General features: G+C 38.3%; 1 protein-coding gene across 1 annotated transcript; it reads right to left on the bottom strand.

The window, feature by feature from the left end:
- Positions 1–745: 745 nt before the first annotated feature.
- Positions 746–13,125, bottom strand: LOC128540868 (legumain-like). The gene is made up of 10 exons (XM_053510853.1): positions 13,051–13,125; positions 12,740–12,837; positions 7,484–7,565; positions 7,311–7,396; positions 4,805–4,880; positions 4,053–4,115; positions 3,355–3,421; positions 3,135–3,253; positions 2,938–3,039; positions 746–883 (listed from the first exon to the last, which is right to left on the bottom strand). The coding sequence occupies exons 1-10, from the start codon at positions 13,123–13,125 to the stop codon at positions 746–748; spliced, it is 906 nt and encodes a 301-aa protein (XP_053366828.1).
- Positions 13,126–21,160: the final 8,035 nt, after the last annotated feature.

Genomic DNA, 21,160 nt, shown 5'->3' with positions numbered 1-21,160 from the left:
TACACAACACTTAAGTACAAATCCCATAAGACCAACTTGCATTAATCATCAAAAATATAAAAAAATTCCATTGCTGCAGTAAATCTACAGGATGTGCTAACTATTGTGTTCCTATAATTACATGTAAAAAAATCAATAGGAGTAATTTTTTTTTGTTTTTTATTATCAATATTACACAGTTATTTGGTCAAAATTAGATCTAATAATCAACTCGAAATTTTGGAATTTTTCTTTTTCACAAGTTTGTTCATCCACAGATAAACTCCAGCTTAAAAAATATGTACTGTACACTATTTATTATTATTATTATTTTTTACATTCACAGTATATTGTCTTAGGTTACTACAATGTGCTCTCACTGGACAGTAAACTGGTAACACATTTACAGTATTAGATAACATTATGTACATTTTGTCCTGTTACACTGCGGCCAAAACCAACAAAAAGTGTCTATAGATTTTAGGCAGCTTTGATGTGCACTGATATAAATTATACATATATATATAATTTATATCAGACCTGTCAATGATGCGTTTAGTTTGTTTTAACAGGTTTAAAGTTACTTTAATGATAGTCTGGACCTCATATGAAGCCTTGTAAGACACTTCTCTTACACATACTTTGCACACTTAATAATAATAATAATAATAATAATAACAAGGATTGAAACCTTAAATAATAGTTAAACAAAAAAAATCAATAAAAAAGCCAGATTTAACACCAGTATTAATCTCTATGCCCAGCTTCACTCCAACCTGATCTGCTGCAGCTGATACACATCCCAGGTCAACTCGATCCATGACTGCTGCTTCGAGAACGCTATCCTCAACCCCGGCAAAAGCATTTGGACTTTATATTTGGACAATGGTAAATGACAGCAGCTCTGACACCAGTACGCCAACAAATCACAGGTTTATATTGTTGCACTTGTTCTAATACTTCATCACTTTATAGTGACAGCTCATTCACAGGGATATATATGTACAGCAGATGGGTCTCATTAATAATTTAAAAACACATACATTTTGAGATGATAAAGTGCCATGTGAGGTCCCTTCTTCCTGACAGAAGGTTCAGAAGCCCCAGGTTTAAACCCCAGCACCACCAAATTGCCCCTGTTGGGCCCTTGAGCAAGGCCCTTAACTTTTAACTGCTCAGATGTATAACGCAATAACAGATGTATAATGAGATAACAATGTAATTATACACTATATAAGTGTGTCATATGTGTGTGCGAGATGCAGTAGTAAGAATAAACCCCAATCAGAGCTGAATAGGGGCATCGCATTCAGCATCAGGGCTTCCATACAAACCTGTTTAGGTGCCTTAGGCAGCACACATGGTGTTACAGTTTCATGATTAAAAAAGTTTTGTTCAATAAGGTTTAATAAATTTGCACAAGTATTGTTTAGTGTTAATTAATTTGATATTTTACTAGAAGCTTCTGTAAAGATTTGACAGCAATGCTATGATGTTAGGGTTGTTGTAAATCAGGCGAATGACTTGACTTGTCATATGTCCCGCCTCACCATAGGAGACGTTGTGTCTCATTCTGTACACCTAGATAACCTCTCTCCAGAACCTTCAGAAAGTGCTTTCAACAGATGCTGCATCCTGAAGCTGAAGCATCATCTGCAACAGGGAAACAGGAAACTAATGATGCAATCGGCAGCAAAGAGAATCTGTGAGGTGTCTTAGAGCTTGTGGTCACCCACAAAGGCAGACGATCTGCACAGGTTGTTATTTTAATATAAGCTTCCTTTTATGGTCATGATCTTCAGCAACAGCAAAGAAACTAAAGTCTGCAACTCCGTTATTGAAACTAACACAATATAAAAGCTGTTAATGTCATGGTGTAAGAACAGGAGCCACAGGGCCGTGGTATAAAAGGAGCTCTGTTGTAATGAGGTTTTATTCTAAAGCTTTTGGGTACACAAGTCCTTACACACGTTTGTTTTGTGTAGAACCATTATTAAATGTTTAGTAATCCATCTCTATCTTATATTGATTTTATTTGCTTAAGTTGTAACTGCTTGCATATAAATGTTAATATAAGGACTACCTCCAATTGTGAGCTACGTACGCTAACTTCTGCGACTCAGAGGCAAAGGAAGAAACAACCTTAAGAACTTATTCTAAAGTGAGACAAAAATGATCTTTTTACAGACTTTGACACCTACAGTAGCTGATAACTAAACCACAGTGGTGTCATATTCGTCACAGGCTACAGTTCAGGTGATTTTATAAGGTTTCAATTGCATGAATACAATCCAGGTATAAATATTGTGAAACATTAACTGAAATGATTAAGCACATGTGGCCGTCAGGGCGTGGTCGAGCGCCAGATGGTGAGAGGTGGGTGAAACCAACAGGTAACATTTAGTGCTTTCCACCTGTGGCTTGTTATGGATTTTTATTTTTGTGTGTGTGTGTGTGTGTGTGTGTGTGTGTGTAATGTTGTAAAAGAAACATCACTAATGTTGATTATTGTGAACTTAAAGTACCTTTCACATCATTCGAACCTCCTTTCGGATTTTTCACCAGCATTTTCGACAATGGAGAATCACACTGAAACGAAAAAGAAAAGCAGAATGAGGCTGTAGTGTAACTTTTGTATTCCCAACAAGTGTGTGTGTGTGAGAGAGAGATGGAAATTAAGACATGTGTCATGATGCGTTTGTTTTTTTGTGCATTATTTATAGAAAACAAAGAAATTTTATGTCTCATATTGTATAAAATTTTCTGTCTTCTGTATTGTATGTCTTACAAACTTCGTGTTTTTTTAATAAAATCCCACACAGCTGACATTCACTTCATCTTTCTCTTGTGTTTGAAAATAAACCACACATACACAGTCATGCTGCAATGGGGCTATTATAGCACATAATTCACTCAACATTTAAATTAAGAATGTTCTTATTTATTTTTTTTACATACCATGTCACCATAGTAACATGGTGTCTCTTTTCCCATACACTCTTTGACATTTTTCATCAAGTAGGAAAACTGATCTCGAAATGAAGTCCTGTCGAGGTTTACCTTTAAAATTAAGAAAACAAAATGGAAAAACAAACTTAGAAATATGTAGATTTTCGTGTATTGTTATACATGTGTTCAGTAAATGTAACACTAACTGTCTTGGTGTGCTGTAGCCAGTGAAAGGTGAAGTAGTCTGTAAGAAAGACATTTCTTTTCTTATCATGGCAATAAGTATAGCTACATTCATCAGGCCTGCACGATGCAACTGCGTACACTGAAAGAAAAGGTTAAAGGACTTTTAGACATAGGAGGAAAATGTACATAAACATGACATACAGTTTCTTTAGCTTTTCTGAGAATGCAAATCCTACTAACCGTTGTTCATGTCTCTCAGCTCTTCAAACATGGATCCAGAATGACACGCCTGCATATAAATGACCATCTGCACACATCAACTAGGAATTAGCTAAATTCTCATTGTGAGCTTGGCAAACACACACACACACGCGCGCACACACACACACACACACACACACACACACACACACACACACACACACACACAAAACCACTTCCAAGCACAGCTCATAGCATAACCAAACTGAATTGACACATTATGAGAACTAAAAATACATGGGAGGTTGTAGAAATAAAACAGAAAAAGTCCCTAAAAGTATCTGTGATCTAATATTGATTTACTCACTCACTCAACTTGTATACCGCTTTATTCCTGTATTCAGGGTCGCGGGGACCTGGAGCCTGTCCAAGGAGGCTTAGGGCACAAGGCAGGGTACATCCTGTACACACACACACTACGGGCAATTTGAGAACACCAATTAGCCTAACCTACATATCTTTGGACTGTGGGAGGAAACCGGAATACCCAGAGGAAACCCACCAAGCACGGGGAGAACATGCAAACTCCATGCACACAGAGATGGGAATCGAACCCGGACCCTGGAGGTGCAAGGCGACAGTGCTAACCACTACAGCACCGTGCCGCCAATATTGATTTAAGCATTTTAAAAAAAAAGTTGATATGGAATGGAAAAAGTAAAAGTTGTAAAATCTACCTTTGAAAATTTCCTGTTCCTCGACATGGCATGTATTGTGTCAGTGAGATCGCGTGCAGAAAGCTGTAATAGAGAACATCACATTATTACATTACCTGACCTCAGTGTTATAAAGTTCTGAGTATCTAGTATGTTGTTGTTATTTCCAGTTTCTTCACATTCAATCTAACTAATTGGGTAAAATATTTTAATAATGGATAAGTGTTTTTATAACCTGTTGCTGAGTGACAGCTGTAATCAGATTTGGTGACACAAGTCAAGTTTTTAACTCATTCAGATTGTTAAACTCACCTGCCACCAAAGGTATTGGATTTTTTTTCAACACATTGTGAAAAAAGTTTTAATTTCTATCTATATCACTACCTTTGGGAAATGTTTTTGTGTTTTTGGGACATGTGGTTGTGTTTTGTAGGCGTCTCCCAAATACCATCATTGTAAATGTAAATATTGTCACTGAACTTAATATTAGTGTAAAATATATTGGCTACAACATTCACACTGTGGCACGGGACATCTGGCTGGTCAGAGAAAAATAAAAATGCACTTAAGGTCTGAATCACACATGACCACGGCACACCTCTGTTTTACTGACTCTCTGCCTGAGCTTGTGTATCTCTCCTGTAAATTATAAATAGGGCTTAAGGTGTGAGGTTATGTTTGAGTTCTGGCTAAATACATTTTCTGAATTAAATCCTAATTACAAGCAGTCAACTCTAAAAACAATGCAGTAAGAGGAGATTTACTAAACTTACATTGGAATTAGGAAATGAAAAAGAACCCACAAGTCCATGGCTCGTTAAGTAAATGAAGATAGAGTCATTTTCACCACTGAAAGAGAAGAGAATGGAAATAATAAATATTGATATTGAACATATACAGTATATTTACAGTGTGTGTGTGTGTGTGTGTGTGGTGTGCGTGTGTGTGTGTGCCTTTTTTCTGAGGAGCCTTACTAATAAGTGGCACTTATAAGCCTGTGAGTTCTTTTTAAATTGTGCATGTTGAAATGCTCCTACGTTCACTATTAAATATATAGCCATGAGTTCAACTGCTGTTTTTTTTTATTATTTTACCATAGATGCACAGTGGCTTAATGGTGAGCACTGTGGCCTAGCACCTCCAGGGTCCGGGTTCATTTCCTGCCTCTGCTCTGTGGGTTTGCTCCAAAAAACTCTTCTTACAATGGCTGGAAGTGGGTGGGACATAGTGTATTAGGCAGTAAGTGAACATTGTGTCCCTTAAGTTGATGTGTTGGAAGCAGACAAATAGTCAAGTGTAAAGATTTGAGCGACTTTGACAAGGGACAAATTGTGATGTCTAGACGACTGGGCCAGAGCATTTTAAAAACTGCAGGTTTTATGGGATGTTTCCAGTCTCCAGTGGTCAGGACATACAAAATGAAGGAAAACTGGTGAACCACCAAGGTCTGGTCGGGCCACCAAGTCTCATTGATGCATATTAGGAGCGAAGGCGAGCCTGTGATGTCTGATCCAATAGAAGAGCTAAAATTGTTCATGCTGCCTTAGGTGTAATAGAGTCAGAACACACAATGGATCACAGTTTGGTGAATATGGAGCTGCGCAGCTGCAGACCAGCCAAGTAAATGAAGATAGAGTCATTTTCACCACTGAAAGAGAACAGAATGAAAATAATAAATGTCACCATACGACAACACATATATCCAAGTGTGTGTGTGTGTGTGTGTGTGTGTGTGTGTGTGATATACTGTACGTGACTTTTTTCTGAGTAGCCCTACTGATAACTGGCACTATTAAAACTGCACAGCTGTTTAGTCCTTTAAGTTCTCTTCACATTGTGCATGTTAAAATGCTCGTACCTTTACTATTAAATATATAGCCAGAGTTTTTTTTTCCTTTTTTTAAAAATCACAGCTTAATGGTTAGCGCTGTGGCCTAACACCTCCAGGGTCCGGGTTCAATTCCTGCCTTGGCTCTCATGGAATTTGTATGTTCTCCCTGTGTTTAGTTGGTTTCCTTCAAGAGATTCTTCTTACAGTGGTGGCTGGAAGTGGGTGGGAGTAGTAGGCAGCAAGTAAACATTTTGTCCCTTAAGTTGATGTGTTGGAAGCAGAAAAAAATAAGTCAAATGTAAGGATTTAAGTGATTTTGACAAGGGCCAAATTGTGATGTCTAGACGACTGGGCTAGTACAACTCCAAAATTGCAGATGTTATGGGAAATTATGGGATGTTATTGCAGAAATTATGGGATGTTCTCAGTCTGCAGTGATCAGGACATACCAAAAGTGCTCCAAGAAAGGAAAACTGGTGAACCAGCAATAGGGTCATGGGCCACCAAGTCTTACTGATGCATAAAAGAGTGAAGAATGTTCATGCTCCCTTCGGTGTAATAGAGTCAGAACACACAGTGGACCACAGTTCGGTGAATATGGAGCTGCGCAGCTGCAGACCAGCCAGAATGCCCATGCATCATGAGTGTATGCATCACATACCGAGGGAATAGATGACACTAGGGTGCACTACGGGAGGAACGCGAGCCAGCAGAGGCAGTTTGATGCTCTGAGAGATGCTCTGTCCTTTGATCCTGCCATCCATGTTAATGTTACTTTCACATTGACCACATATCTCAACATTATTGCTAACCAAGTTACACCCGTTCATGGAAACAGAATTCCCTGATTACAGTCCTCTCTTTCAGCAGGATAACGTACCCTGACACACTGCCAAAATCATTCAAGAACGGTTAGAGGAACACAACAGTTAGTTTGTGCTGGTTTTGGCTTCCAAATTTTTAAGATCTCAATGTAATCAAGCATCTGTGGGATGTGCTGGTAAAATAACTCTGATCGATGGAAGCCCCATCTTGCCATTTACATTATTTAAAGGATCTGATGGTGTGGCGCCAGGCTGGTTTGGTGGCAAAAGCAGGATCTACTCAATATTTGGTAGGTGGTCATATTATTATGGCTAATTAGCGTGTGTTCAAGGTAAGTGAATGAAAATGGTTGAAAATCCCAAACATTGTGCAAAGATTTTAGGAAATGACCCAAACACACTTTAGGTACGGTAGTAGTCTGAAGAGGTAAAAAAAAAAATTCAGCTTGATTTTATTTTTCTAGTTTGTATTTTTTTTTAAGAGAAAAAAATATTTTTCATTTTACAAATTTGTGTTATATTTTATAGTAGATATTTTTTTAACAGAAGACCACGTTTTGAAACAAGCTGAACAGTAAGTATATAAAGAAGAAACTGGCCTGAGAGGTGAATACTGTACTGTACCTTTGTATAACTTTTTTTGGGCCTTTTTTCTTGACAGCTGCTGAATCTCCACGTAGTACAGCCAGAAAGTTTTTAGCTGATACATCCTGATAATGCACAATGTAAAACAGGTTGATTTCAAAATAAACACAACTAAAACAAACAAACAAACCAAAAAACTATAACCTGAGTACCTCTCCAGTGTAGTCCTTCGGAACTTCAGTGTAAACATTTGTACCATTTGGTACATTAATAATTTCACCTTTAAAAGGATTCCTGCAGAAAAATATAATATTTTCACAAATTAATACTTACTCATTAGATAATTATATGGGTAGTGACACATCTGTAGTGACTGTTACTGACTATGTGAAATTTATTTCAGGTTCATCAGAAACTGAAAACATTTCTACATACATTACTTCGAAAGGTTTGTGCCCTTTCACATTTTTTTTTTTTTTTGCATATTTTTCACACTTGTTCCACAAATGTTTCAGATCCACAGCACTGTGGTGTAGCGGTGAGCACTGTGGCCTTGCGTCTCTTACTGGTTTTTGTTTAAATCATTACAGTTTACTGGGCTTTATAGGATTTTTGTACATACTGTACACAGAGTGCATCACACAAAATCAATATTACTTTTGTAATTTAATTAGAAAAATCAAACTATAATGTAGTCTACATTATATGTTTTAATTTCCCAATTTTAATGTCCCAACATATTAGAGTATTTTCTAAAATCAATGTAAAAATGATTTACAGTACAGAATTTCTAAAATAAAAAAAATATTTTGGTTGAGACTAAATTAACATGAATTACTGCGTTAATGCCAAATTCCATGGAGGTAATTAGGAACTGCTGAGAAATTATTAAAAACCAGAGCGCTTTGATATCATCCTTCAGTTTGTCTGTGTTTTTGGGTCAGGTGTTTCATCTTCCTCTTGACATTAGTCCAAGAATTCTCTTAAGGGTCCCTGTCAAGCCAGTTGGTTGTCTAATTAAGCACAGTAATATAAAGCAAAGAAAACTAGTTAGTGGTAGTTTCTCCACTATGGGGCAGGTGCTAATTCCTGCTGGAAAAGGTAATCACATCTCCATAAAGCTTGTCAGCAGACAAAAGCATAAAGTGCTCTAAAATCTCCTGGTAGATGTCTGACCAGTAGGTGGCATGGCTCCCCAAATCATCAAAAACTGTGGAAACACTTGGATTCTGTGTCTCTCCACTCTAAGATCTTGATTTCCAAATTAAATGCAAAATTTACTTTTATATAAAAATAGGACTTAGCACTAACACAGTCCTTTTTTTCCTTAACCCAGGTTAGATGTTTCTGACATTGTCTCTTCAGGAGTGGCTTGATAGTAGGATTGCAACCATTGTAGCCAATATCCTTATGCAGCTGTGCATGGTGGCTCTTGATGCACTGACTCCAGCCTCACTCTACTCCTTGTGAAGCTCTCCCAATTTGTTTTGTTTTTCAGTCTTCTTAAAGCTCTGGTCATCCTTGTCACTAATGCACCTTTTTCTACTACACTTTTCCTTTCTAGGCAACTTTCCATTAATATGCTTCAATGCAGCACCTTCCCCCATGTGTACTGAATTAGACTGAGAGATACATTATACAGTGGTGTGAAAAACTATTTGCCCCCTTCCTGATTTCTTATTCTTTTGCATGTTTGTCACACAAAATGTTACTGATCATCAAACACATTTAACTATTAGTCAAAGATAACATAATTGAACACAAAATGCAGTTTTTAAATAATGGTTTTTATTATTTAGGGAGAAAAAGAATCCAAACCTACATGGCCCTGTGTGAAAAAGTGATTGCCCCCCTTGTTAAAAAATAACTTAACTGTGGTTTATCACACCTGAGTTCAATTTCTGTAGTCACCCCCAGGCCTGATTACTGCCACACCTGTTTCAATCAAGAAATCACTTAAATAGGAGCTACCTGACACAGAGAAGTAGACCAAAAGCACCTTAAAAGCTAGACATCATGCCAAGATCCAAAGAAATTCAGGAACAAATGAGAACAAAAGTAATTGAGATCTATCAGTCTGGTAAAGGGTATAAAGCCATTTCTAAAGCTTTGGGACTCCAGTGAACCACAGTGAGAACCATTATCCACAAATGGCAAAAACATGGAACAGTGGTGAACCTTCCCAGAAGTGGCCGGCCGACCAAAATTACCCCAAGAGCGCAGAGACAACTCATCCGAGAGGCCACAAAAGACCCCAGGACAACATTTAAAGAACTGCAGGCCTCACTTGCCTCAATTAAGATCAGTGTTTACGACTCCACCATAAGAAAGAGACTGGGCAAAAACGGCCTGCATGGCAGATTTCCAAGGCGCGAACCACTTTTAAGCAAAAAGAACATTAAGGCTCGTCTCAATTTTGCTAAAAAACATCTCAATGATTGCCAAGACTTTTGGGAAAATACCTTGTGGACCGACGAGACAAAAGTTGAACTTTTTGGAAGGTGCGTGTCTCGTTACATCTGGCATAAAAGTAACACAGCATTTCAGAAAAAGAACATCATACCAACAGTAAAATATGGTGGTGGTAGTGTGATGGTCTGGGGTTGTTTTGCTGCTTCAGGACCTGGAAGGTTTGCTGTGACAGATGGAACCATGAATTCTACTGTCTACCAAAAAATCCTGAAGGAGAATGTCCGGCCATCTGTTCGTCAACTCAAGCTGAAGTGATCTTGGGTGCTGCAGCAGGACAATGACCCAAAACACACCAGCAAATCCACCTCTGAATGGCTGAAGAAAACAAAATGAAGACTTTGGAGTGGCCTAGTCAAAGTCCTGCCCTGAATCCTATTGAGATGTTGTGGCATGACCTTAAAAAGGCGGTTCATGCTAGAAAACCCTCAAATAAAGCTGAATTACAACAATTCTGCAAAGATGAGTGGGCCAAAATTCCTCCAGAGCGCTGTAAATGACTCGTTGCAAGTTATCGCAAATGCTTGATTGCAGTTATTGCTGCTAAGGGTGGCCCAACCAGTTATAAGGTTCAGGGGGCAATTAATTTTTCACACAGGGCCATGTAGGTTTGGATTTTTTTTCTCCCTAAATAATAAAAACCATCATTTAAAAACTGCATTTTGTGTTTACTTGTGTTATCTTTGACTAATAGTTAAATGTGTTTGATGATCAGAAACATTTTGTGTGACAAACATGCAAAAGAATAAGAAATCAGGAAGGGGGCAAATAGTTTTTCACACCACTGTATGTAGAGTCTTCTTTGTCTTTGGGCTGTTCCCTTTCAGGGGTCGCCACAGCGAATCATCTGCCTTCTGTAAGGGTCCACCACTAGAGGTCACTGTTTTTCATTTTGTAGTTTTTGTTGGCTGACTCAGTTTCCCAGCAGGCACCTCGGTCAGGTGATGCGAGTGCACACCTGAACCGAGGTAGCCATCAATCCATCTCTATAAATAGCTGTTTAGACTGGGAAACTGGGTCTAGCATTTTTGGTATCACCACTGTCACTTGTGTGGGCATTTTGTTTTAGTTTGTTTTTGTTTAGTTTATTTTGTTAGTGTTAGTGGAGCTGATTCAGTCCTGTCTTAAATGTATGTAAGTACTGTGGTTGTTGTCCTCCTGTGTTCTTGTGTGTTTAGCTAGAGTCAGGTAAGTAGTTAGGTGTGTGTGGCTAGGAGCATGTTTAGCTAAAATCTATGTTGAGTTACAGTAACTAGCATGCTTCTAGTTATAGCCCCTTTGTGTCTCTAGCTATCCTGTGTTTCCCACCTCCCTAGTTGCCCAGTGCGCCTAGCTTTAAAGTGCCGCCCCTCCTAGCTTTGGAGTACCGACTAGCTTGTTAGTGCTGCCTCGATTAGCCACTGAGTATCCTCTGTCTGTGTTTCTGTGCCCCCATTTCCTAGTGTGTGTTAAGCTATTAGGTAAGTGTAGCTTAGTGAATGTTGGGGCTAAAGACATGCTTAGCTAGGTATATGTGTAGCTAACTGCCATGGTTAAGCACAGCTTAACCATGTTTGGCTAAAATCCATGCCTAGATGATTGCCATGTCTTTAGCCCTCGTCCCGTCTCTCTCTTGGTCTCTCGTTTCTAGTCTCTACGTGTCTCTCTCTCGTGTCTCCCTCCAGTCTCTACGTGTCTCTCTCTCGTGTCTCCCTCCAGTCTCTACGTCTCTCTCTCTCGTGTCTCCCTCCAGTCTCTACGTCTCTCTCTCTCGTGTCTCCCTCCAGTCTCTACGTCTCTCTCTCTCGTGTCTCCCTCCAGTCTCTACGTCTCTCTCTCTCGTGTCTCCCTCCAGTCTCTACGTGTCTCTCTCTCGTGTCTCCCTCCAGTCTCTACGTGTCTCTCTCTCGTGTCTCCCTCCAGTCTCTACGTGTCTCTCTCTCGTGTCTCCCTCCAGTCTCTACGTGTCTCTCTCTCGTGTCTCCCTCCAGTCTCTACGTGTCTCTCTCTCGTGTCTCCCTCCAGTCTCTACGTGTCTCTCTCTCGTGTCTCCCTCCAGTCTCTACGTGTCTCTCTCTCGTGTCTCCCTCCAGTCTCTACGCGTCTCTCTCTCGTGTCTCCCTCCAGTCTCTACGCGTGCCTCCCTCCAGTCTCTACGCGTGCCTCCCTCCAGTCTCTACGCGTGCCTCCCTCCAGTCTCTACGCGTGCCTCCCTCCAGTCTCTACGCGTGCCTCCCTCCAGTCTCTACGCGTGCCTCCCTCTAGTCTCTACGCGTGCCTCCCTCTGGTGTCCAGTTTCAGCTCCACGCATAGTTTGTGTGTCCTGTTATGTGTTTGTCCTCCTCCTGCCTGTGTCTCGCCACAGGACGTGTGTTTGTCCTCCAGTCTGTGTCTTGCCAGAGAGCCCCTGTTAGCACAGAGTTAAGTATTGTTTGAGTTTGTTTGTTCCTTTGTTTGTGTCTTTATTTATATATTTATACTTTGTGTTTAACCATCATTAAAAGACTTTTTTTTTTTTTTTTTTTTTTTTTTTGATTACACAACCTCTATGCCTGCTCCTTCCGCCCATGGCGTTCAACACCTGCCACTACACCCCGTTCGTGACACCTTCATCTAACCCTATCCTCTGCATCCTCTTCTCTCACACCAACTAACTTCATGTCCTCTCTCACTGCATCCATAAATCTACATTATATGTAGAGTAATTTATTCAAATTTTAAATGAAACATTCTAATATTTTGAGAAACTGAATGTTTTCTTTTTGTCAGCTTTGAGAAGTTTATTATTCTGCATTATTTTGGAGAAGATTTGACCCACTCTTCTTCACAACACTGCTTCAGTTTATTGTTGTTTCAGGGCATTTAATTAAGGAAATAAAAAAAACATAGAATTGAAAAAGGGTGCTATTTCTTATTACCATGACTGTACATAACTTCCAAACCTTGGCACTGACCCAACAGAATGAGGATGTACTGTATGTGAAAAATGTTATCTTCTCCTTCTAATCTCAAACACTCACTCTTCATTATAAGCGATATCATCATACATCATCACCACAATCTGTTCATCTGGAATCCCGTTCTTGTGGAAAACCTGGTAAGCGTGACACACATTGGCCTGTAACAGAATACTTTAATTTAGATTTATACTGAACTATAAACACACACACACACACACACACACACACGCACGCGCGCGCGCGTAGGCATGCAAGCGCACACACAAAGATATTTCTAAAAAGGCAAAAAGAATTAATAATGTTATGTTTTGTAATATTACAAAGTAATTTACAATATTTGTTACTTGTAAGCAGCTATATTTAATTCTCACCTGGTGATTATAGTCTTTCCAGCCTTTAGAACCCGCTGCCAGGAGAACCCATGTTTTACTGCTGTTACTTTTCATGTCGACCTCCATAATTCTACAAAATAAAAAGTCTCAGTGGACCAACAAAACTAAACATTTAAAAAATACAGTTCCTATAGTAACGGCTCATTTCCAAGGATGTGTACAGGGCACACTCCACTAACAAAAAATAGATTAAAAGACACGTCATAGTGGAAAATGTTTTTTTTTACAGGAGAAGTTTGGGTAACATTTATGGATGGAGTCTTCAGTCTCATCATTCTGTATTAGTCAGAGATAAAAACTTTACATTTAGGCTTTTGTTCAGGACGAAGGCGTTTACACAGACAAGTTTACATTACATTTCTCACCAACACAAGACAAAAAGCAGTGTTTCTTTTTTTTTTTTTTTTTTTTTTACTTTAAGGGCACTTTCACATAGGCACCTTTGCCTGTAAGGGTTAACCCCTAGAGGGCGACAAACGCCCAGACTTGTTTCGTGTTTTAGTTGTGAACTACATATTCCAGAATGCACCTCGGTCAGGTGATAGAGCTCATCTGAACCGAGGTGACTAATTAAGTTGATTATTATAAATAGGCACTTTATGTTCGAGTGGGTGTTTAGCATTTGTTAATATGCTAATTTTGGTTATGGTTGGTAAGATTAAATGTTATATTAAAGTTTTCATGGTGCTCTAGGAAAAGAGCTTTTGTTTGGTTCGACTTTAATATATCAATAAAGAAAACTATCTTGAACTCCTTCTGCTCCTTTGCATTTATGCCACACACACGCCGACAACCACATCGTGATACCCATCATTTTTTAATTCTATTTTACAAAGGGAAAATACAAATGGAATAATTTTATTTGGTTTATTTATTTTTAAATAAAATCTAAAATTAAAACATTGTAGAGTAATTAAAAACAGTGTAGAGTGATTAATAACAATACAATGCATGTTATGATAAGAAAAATCTCATTCCAGGGATTAAAAACGGAAAGAAGATGCCTGAAGCAAGATCCAAGATCCTCCTCAGTTTGCTGAAACCATGCACAGTGAGGGGGGGTGCATTTTAGATTTTCCGAGTGTAAAGGTGAAAACAGCTGATTCACACCTAAGAAGGGTGTATAATTTGCATTTGAATGTGTCTGACATTGCAAAGCGCACACAGTAACACTGCAAGTACAACAACCTAAAGTAAATAGGAATAAGAGGCCCTGATTATACTGCATAAATATTATTTAGTACAAAAAAAATTCCCTCGCGCTCTCGAAAACTTTATGCGTGCGGTTGAGCGCTGATTAGACTATGTAGGAAATTAAAGGGGAGAATTATTAAGCCGGATCAAACTTTTAAAAAATATTAATTAAATGTGTGCTGAAAAAAATGTCACCAAAAATGTAACGGATGAGGACTCATGTCCATCAATCTGATATACAGTATGCTGGAGAAATTTCCAGGTGGGAAGACACTGCTTTGTGTAGTTAACATCAAAGACAAAAATAAAATAAATAAAATAAACATCAACAACTTCCACCAAAGAGTCTGGAATGCAGAGTACGGGATGCGTTACACATCCGTGATATATTATACTATAACCATATTATACCAAAGATAGAAGTGTATTTTTTTTTTTAATGTTCTATTCTGAAAGTCTATTTTCCTAGTTATTTCTATATTAAAATTTTGATGTCTGTTTTTCCTGACGCATTCATAATCATTAGTCTACTTCTGCCGGTGCGGTGTTTCTTACCCTCACCCCCGTTCAAACGGATTATTCAGAGAAAGGCTCGCCCGCGAGAGGTTGTGCGAGCGAGGTCCACTTCAAAGCAAACATATGTTATAAATATGTAATAAAACTCGGCAAAGTGAAGGAGCGCACACACCAGTACCCCAGAAAAACAACAGAGCACAAATATATACTTGCTGATTAAATGCTGCATTTTATAAAAGTTAAAGCGTGCATGATGTGAGCAGCTTTAATTATTAATAATTAAATAATTATTCAATGGTGGAAATAAACAGCAAAAAGCAAGATGATTATTATTTTTTTGATTATTTTTTCGAGGTGTCAAGTAACGAAGTACAAATACTTCGTTACCTTACTTAAGTAGAAATTTTGGGTATCCATACTTTACTTGAGTAATTATTTTTCAGCCGACTTTTTACTTCTACTCCTTACATTTTCACGCAATTATCTGTACTTTCTACTCCTTACATTTTAAAAATATCCTCATTACTCCTATTTTATTTCAGCTTGTCATTCAAAAACAAAACAAAAAAAAAACATCCAGATAAACCGCGCCATCCGGATGGAGCGAATTTGATTGTTGTTGGATGAGAAGTATAAACATACCATTCCGACACCCTATTGGTTTGTACACGATCCATCGCACCTGCACATGACGTCACATCACACACTCCAGCAAGGACGTTTGAATAAAATAAAATTTTTGGTTGATAACATTGTGATAAGTAGACGAAGAGACTCAAGATTCGAGCGAAATGTCACAACCAAACACCAGCAAGGAAGGTAACAGCGCCAGGAAGCTAAAAGGAATTTTATATATATATATATATATATATATATATATATATATAATTTTTTTTTTTTTTGATGATTTACTTGGATTAATCCTTCATTCTGACAGCACTAATGTTTATTGTAGACAACCATACAAGGGTAATTGTTACTAAGCCTGCCCTGGGTGCACTAATTTTCCTGTATGTTGCCCTCACAGATTCCTACAGCTTGGATGTACATTTACATTCCAATAAAGGTTACCGATGACACGCCTCTAAAGTTTGACTTTTTGCACCATTAAAATACTTATAGGCAACTAGTTATCATATCTTCTTCTCCATAAAACATGTTAATGCTCAGTAGTACACATATATGGTTCTTTAATGTATTTGCATTGTACTAAAATGCATTCTTTTTCAATTGCCATATACAGAATCCCAAATCACTATGGCCGTTAAAAAATACAAGAAAAAAACAACAACACATTTTTCTTTTGTTTATGAGGTGTTAGTGCAGTATATAGACCCGTGGCACAGCCTAAGCTTTTATCCTTAATGATTTCTCCCCCTCACGTTACTTTTACTTTTATACTTTAAGTAGTTTTAAAACCAGTACTTTTACACTTTTACTTGAGTAAAAAGCTTGAGTTGATACTTCAACTTCTAAAGAAGTCCTTTTAAACCCTAGTATCTATACTTCTACTCAAGTAATGAATGTAAATACTTTTGACACTACTGATTATTATTATCATGTTCTTTTGCTGTTTCAGTTAAATGATTATTTGAAACTGAAGCGCCTCGTGTAGATTCATGCCACGAGTCATTTGATCATACAAAGATTATTATGTTGTGCTCGGACCACTGAGCTTCTGCGGATTCCAAAACTGACATTTTTACCGTTAAAAATAAAAATGTTTTTACAAGCACTTGGGCTGTTGTTTGTGCTGTTGTCTTTAATAATAACAATAGACAGATAGAAACAGAGAGTCTGTCTAAATAAAAATAATTTGCAGCCATTTTGCAAAATGTCCCTTTGCGCCACCTGGCGGTCATTTTACAAATTACTTTGAGTTGCGACTGATTTATTTTGGCTGTTGCCGTTTGGCCGCGACAGAGTAAGCAGCAGTCATAGACATTCCCCTTAAGTAACCACTGTAGGTCAGAGGATGAGATCAGTGCATGCTCTACACATCACACAGGAATGTCAGAGGAGAAAAACGCCACCGATGTCACGTCCAATTCTGTTTCCGACTGTGATTGGCTCCCATATCTGATTTATCATTTCCAAGAACAACTTTTCCAGCCGATTCGGGCGTGGTTTGTGAGTGGGGAACGCTGGTGTTCTCAGTGATAAAAATTAACCACACTTTGGGTTCAAGTGCTCTCTGAAACAATCCCGGGGCCTGGATGTGAAAACGCTCTTAGACTCTTTATTGTTGGAAAATTGTTGTAATATTGAAGGCATGTATCTGAGGACACATTATGAAAATCTTGACTTTTTTTATTGTTTACAAAAACCTTATTAGGATTTTAAAAAATTATTTTCAAGCAAAAATATAAAACTGAAAAAAATTCATTAGCGGTTACCCTGACACTGGCGACATTAATTTAACTTTATCACTCTTTTTTTCAATGTTTACTTTTGCAGCATCACACTGTGTCTGTCTTTTCATTTTTTTTTTTTTATATTTTGGTTTTCAATATATCCGTTGTTTTTGTGGCAGTTACTTAAGGGGTTGGGTTGACAGCTTCACGGCAGAATGTCATTCACGCACTACAGGGAATTTGGGAAAGGGAATTAGCCTAACCGGCATGTCTTTGGACTGTGGAAGGAAACCTGAGCACCCGGAGGAAACACATCAAGCATGGGGAGAACATGCAAACTCATGTTAGCAACAGTGCTAAAATAAGCTACCATACTGCCTTCACTTTCATTACACATTGTTGATGGTTTTTTTTAGGACAAGTGACCAATCTAACATCCAAATTGTTCGTTTTTATTTAATGTATTAATACATTATAAAGATTAAAAAACTGAGTTTTTCTTTCTTGAATAAGAATATTAGTGCTACATTTAAAAAGAAATGTACTGATTCTTACCAGTTCTTTGTCCTTTGACTTTCTTCAGTTCAGTGTGGGTTAAACAAATGTCTTGAAGGTGTGTGTTGGGGCATTTATAAACAGGTGTGTGTTGGGGCATTTATAACTTTCGCTTTTCTTTTTATTTCATTCAAGTGATTTATAGGAAGACGGTCACTGAAAAGGGGAATTTCAGATAAAACACTAATTACTTTACACACACTAACACACACACACCCTCTTCTTGTTATGGTCGGTTGTTTTTCAGTCATCTGTTTATTAAATTCCCCTAAGTCTCCAGTGGGTGTGCTCTGTGTACATTTGGATGACAACAAAAGAATCTGTGTAATGCATTATCATGAACACTCCAAATAAATAATGAAATTAATTTAAATAAAAATCACAGGACAAAAGATATAAGTAAGGATAATGTTTATAGAGCGTACTCTGCCATCCAACAGCTCTTGTTATCAAGCTCTGAGTGAATCATTTGGGAATATTGTAGGAAATATTTACAACTAGATATTAGTTTATACTATGGTCATGTTCATCCTGAGCACTTCTATTGAAGTACCTCTCAACACTGTACCTCTCAACATATAAGAAGATTTGAAATTACTGGAATTGAATTAAGTACTGTCCAACACATTATAAAAACCTGTAAGCCTTGTGCAGAATGAAGTAACTCAATTAAAATGAAAGTAGAAACAAGTACACAGCTTTTCTTGCTGGCTAACTCAGTAGGACTTGTCTCGATCCACTAAGGAGTGGTCGCTGTATGATCTTACACACAGTATACACAATATTTGCACGAATGTCTTCAAGATATACTACCTTTCTAACCTTTGACGGATAGTGTGTGTGCATATCTTCAACACAGAAATGTTGTGTCATGATTCCGCGGCTGGCGTGAGTGTGGCATAACTTGCAGAGGCATGATGTTTCTCAAGTTCTCTTTATTTAATATAGTTATTTACAGAAAACAAAACAAAAGCTCTTCTCTTAGAGTACTCATAAACTTGGCTACTTTACTTTCACAAACCTAACGATTCTTGTTCCAACAATAACAAACACAACAACAACAAAAGCTAGACACCTGACTGAACTTCAGTCAGGCTATTTATACAGAACTTAATTACCTGCCTCGGTGCAGGTGGGTGCTTCCTTCACCTGACCGAGGTGCATTCTGGGACATAAAGTTCCCAAACTAAACTAAACACAACTAAAAATAAAAACAGGTTTGGGCGTTTGTCGCCCTCTAGGGGTTAACCCTTACAGTACCCCCCCCTTAAATAAACGCTCCTCCGAAGCGTCATAGGAGGCCCAGGCCTCCCGCCCCAATGCCCCGAGTCTTGCCCCCTAAACCAGAGGCGGTTGCCCTTTTTTCCTAGGCAGTGCTGTCTTGCCTACTACGTCCTCTGCGCCGGGTTGAGAAGTGGGTATGAAGTCCTCAGGCTGAGGGTCCAGCGCAATGTTTGCTGAGCTTGGAGGCTGCGGAGCTGGCGCGGTGTTCGTGCAGCTTGGGGGCCTTTTCAAGGGGAAAAGGCGAGGAGTAGGGAAAGGGGTAGAAAATAGAATTGGGATTGGGCCTTAGATATCAAAAGTTACCATTCGCTGTAAGTAGTTATTTTAACACAATTACATTTAGTTTTCTACTGGAATTTTAAGAATCTCTAGTTTTAAGTTTGTTTTTCAGAAATTCAGACATTTGGCCAGACACTGAATACAATATGTTTGTTATCTGTGTGTGTGTGTGTGTGTGTGTGTGTGTGCGCGCTTTAACATCCTTGTGTTACCACATGTACTGTAGGACAAAAGCTAAAACGGTGCACCGAATCATCAACCAGTGGCCGCTCCTCACTGGATCAAGACCACTCCTACTAAGTTAGCCAGCAAGAAAAGCTGTGTATTTGTTTCTACATTCATTTTTAGTTGATCGCTTAGTTTACCTTGACCTTAATCATATTGTCTAAAGGAGTTGTTATATGGCTTTATGGCAGAATGGGTCATTGACATTGCCTAATGTTACATTATAGTGTGCTGTAAACTGAACACATGCACTGATATAAATTAAAGTGAAAGCTTGAGTATTGCATCCATTCAAATGGTAGAGTCAGAATTTGGCGTAAACAGAATGAGAACATGGATCCATCATGCCTTGTTACCACTGTGCAGGCTGGTGGTGGTGGTGTAATGGTGTGGGGGATGTTTTCTTGGCACACTTTAGGCCCCTTAGTGCCAATTGGGCATGGTTTAAATGCCACGGGCTACCTGAGCATTGTTTCTGACCATGTCCATCCCTTTATGACCACCATGTACCCATCCTCTGATGGCTACTTCCAGCAGGATAATGCACCATGTCACGAAGCTCGAATCATTTCAAATTGGTTTCTTGAACATGACAATGAGTTCACTGTACTAAAATGGCCCCCACAGTCACCAGATCTCAACCCAATAGAGCATCTTTGGGATGTGGTGGAACGGGAGCTTCGTGCCCTGGATGTTCATCCCACAAATCTCCATCAACTGCAAGATGCTATCCTATCAATATGGGCCAACATTTCTAAAAAAAAGCTTTCAGCACCTTGTTGAATCAATGCCACGTAGAATTAAGGCAGTTCTGAAGGCGAAAGGGGGTCAAACACTGTATTAGTGTGGTGTTCCTAATAATCCTTTAGGTGAGAGTATATTTTATGTGTTGCTAGTTACATGTTTTCATTTGGTCTATAAGTCTTTGTTTAAAGTTTAAATGATTTTGTGCAGCAGATTGTGTAAATGATTATGAACAGCATTGGTCTGTATAACAGAAAAGTGTTTACCAGTGGCATAACACAGCATGGCATTTTTATTTTAGAAACATGCCATTTTAGATTAAGCGTCTGTATCATGATCACATTTGTAGAAGAGGAAGACAGTGGATGAAGCGCTGCAGAAGATTGCTGAGCGCACAAACGCTTTAGGAGCTCTGACTGAAACACGTGAAGTGTCTCACACGTACGAGCTCAAAGTCGCGGCTGAACATTTCAGGACTAATCTCTTCAACTGGGAAAAGAAACTGGTATGAACATAATATGATAAAAAAAAAATATATATATATATATATATATATATATATATATATATAATGTACTGTGTGTGTTTGTGTGTGTGTGTGTGTGTGTGTGTGTGTGTGTATGTGTGCTTTACTAAATGACTTTAAACAAAATTGAGTAAGAATGCCAAAGATTATTTACAATAAATCTGTAAATACAGAATATAGAAATCTATAATATTTTTTAATTCAGTATTATTCCAGAAACAAATCAAACATTCAGTTTAAATAAAGCTCTAATTAGACATAGTTGTTTTAAAATGTATAAACAAGTATAAACAATGTTCTAATACATAACTGTTCTAGTGTTATGTTCAATCACATCCTCACCATCCATTTTTTAACAATACAACATTCTTACTGGTTTTCAAGTTCTTACTGCGTTCACTCAAATTTTGTC

This window comes from Clarias gariepinus, chromosome 14, assembly GCF_024256425.1.
Source record: "Clarias gariepinus isolate MV-2021 ecotype Netherlands chromosome 14, CGAR_prim_01v2, whole genome shotgun sequence".
NCBI classification, from domain to species: Eukaryota; Metazoa; Chordata; class Actinopteri; order Siluriformes; family Clariidae; genus Clarias; species Clarias gariepinus.
Note: the sequence above shows the minus strand (reverse complement) of the source record. Positions and strands in the feature narration are given on the sequence as shown.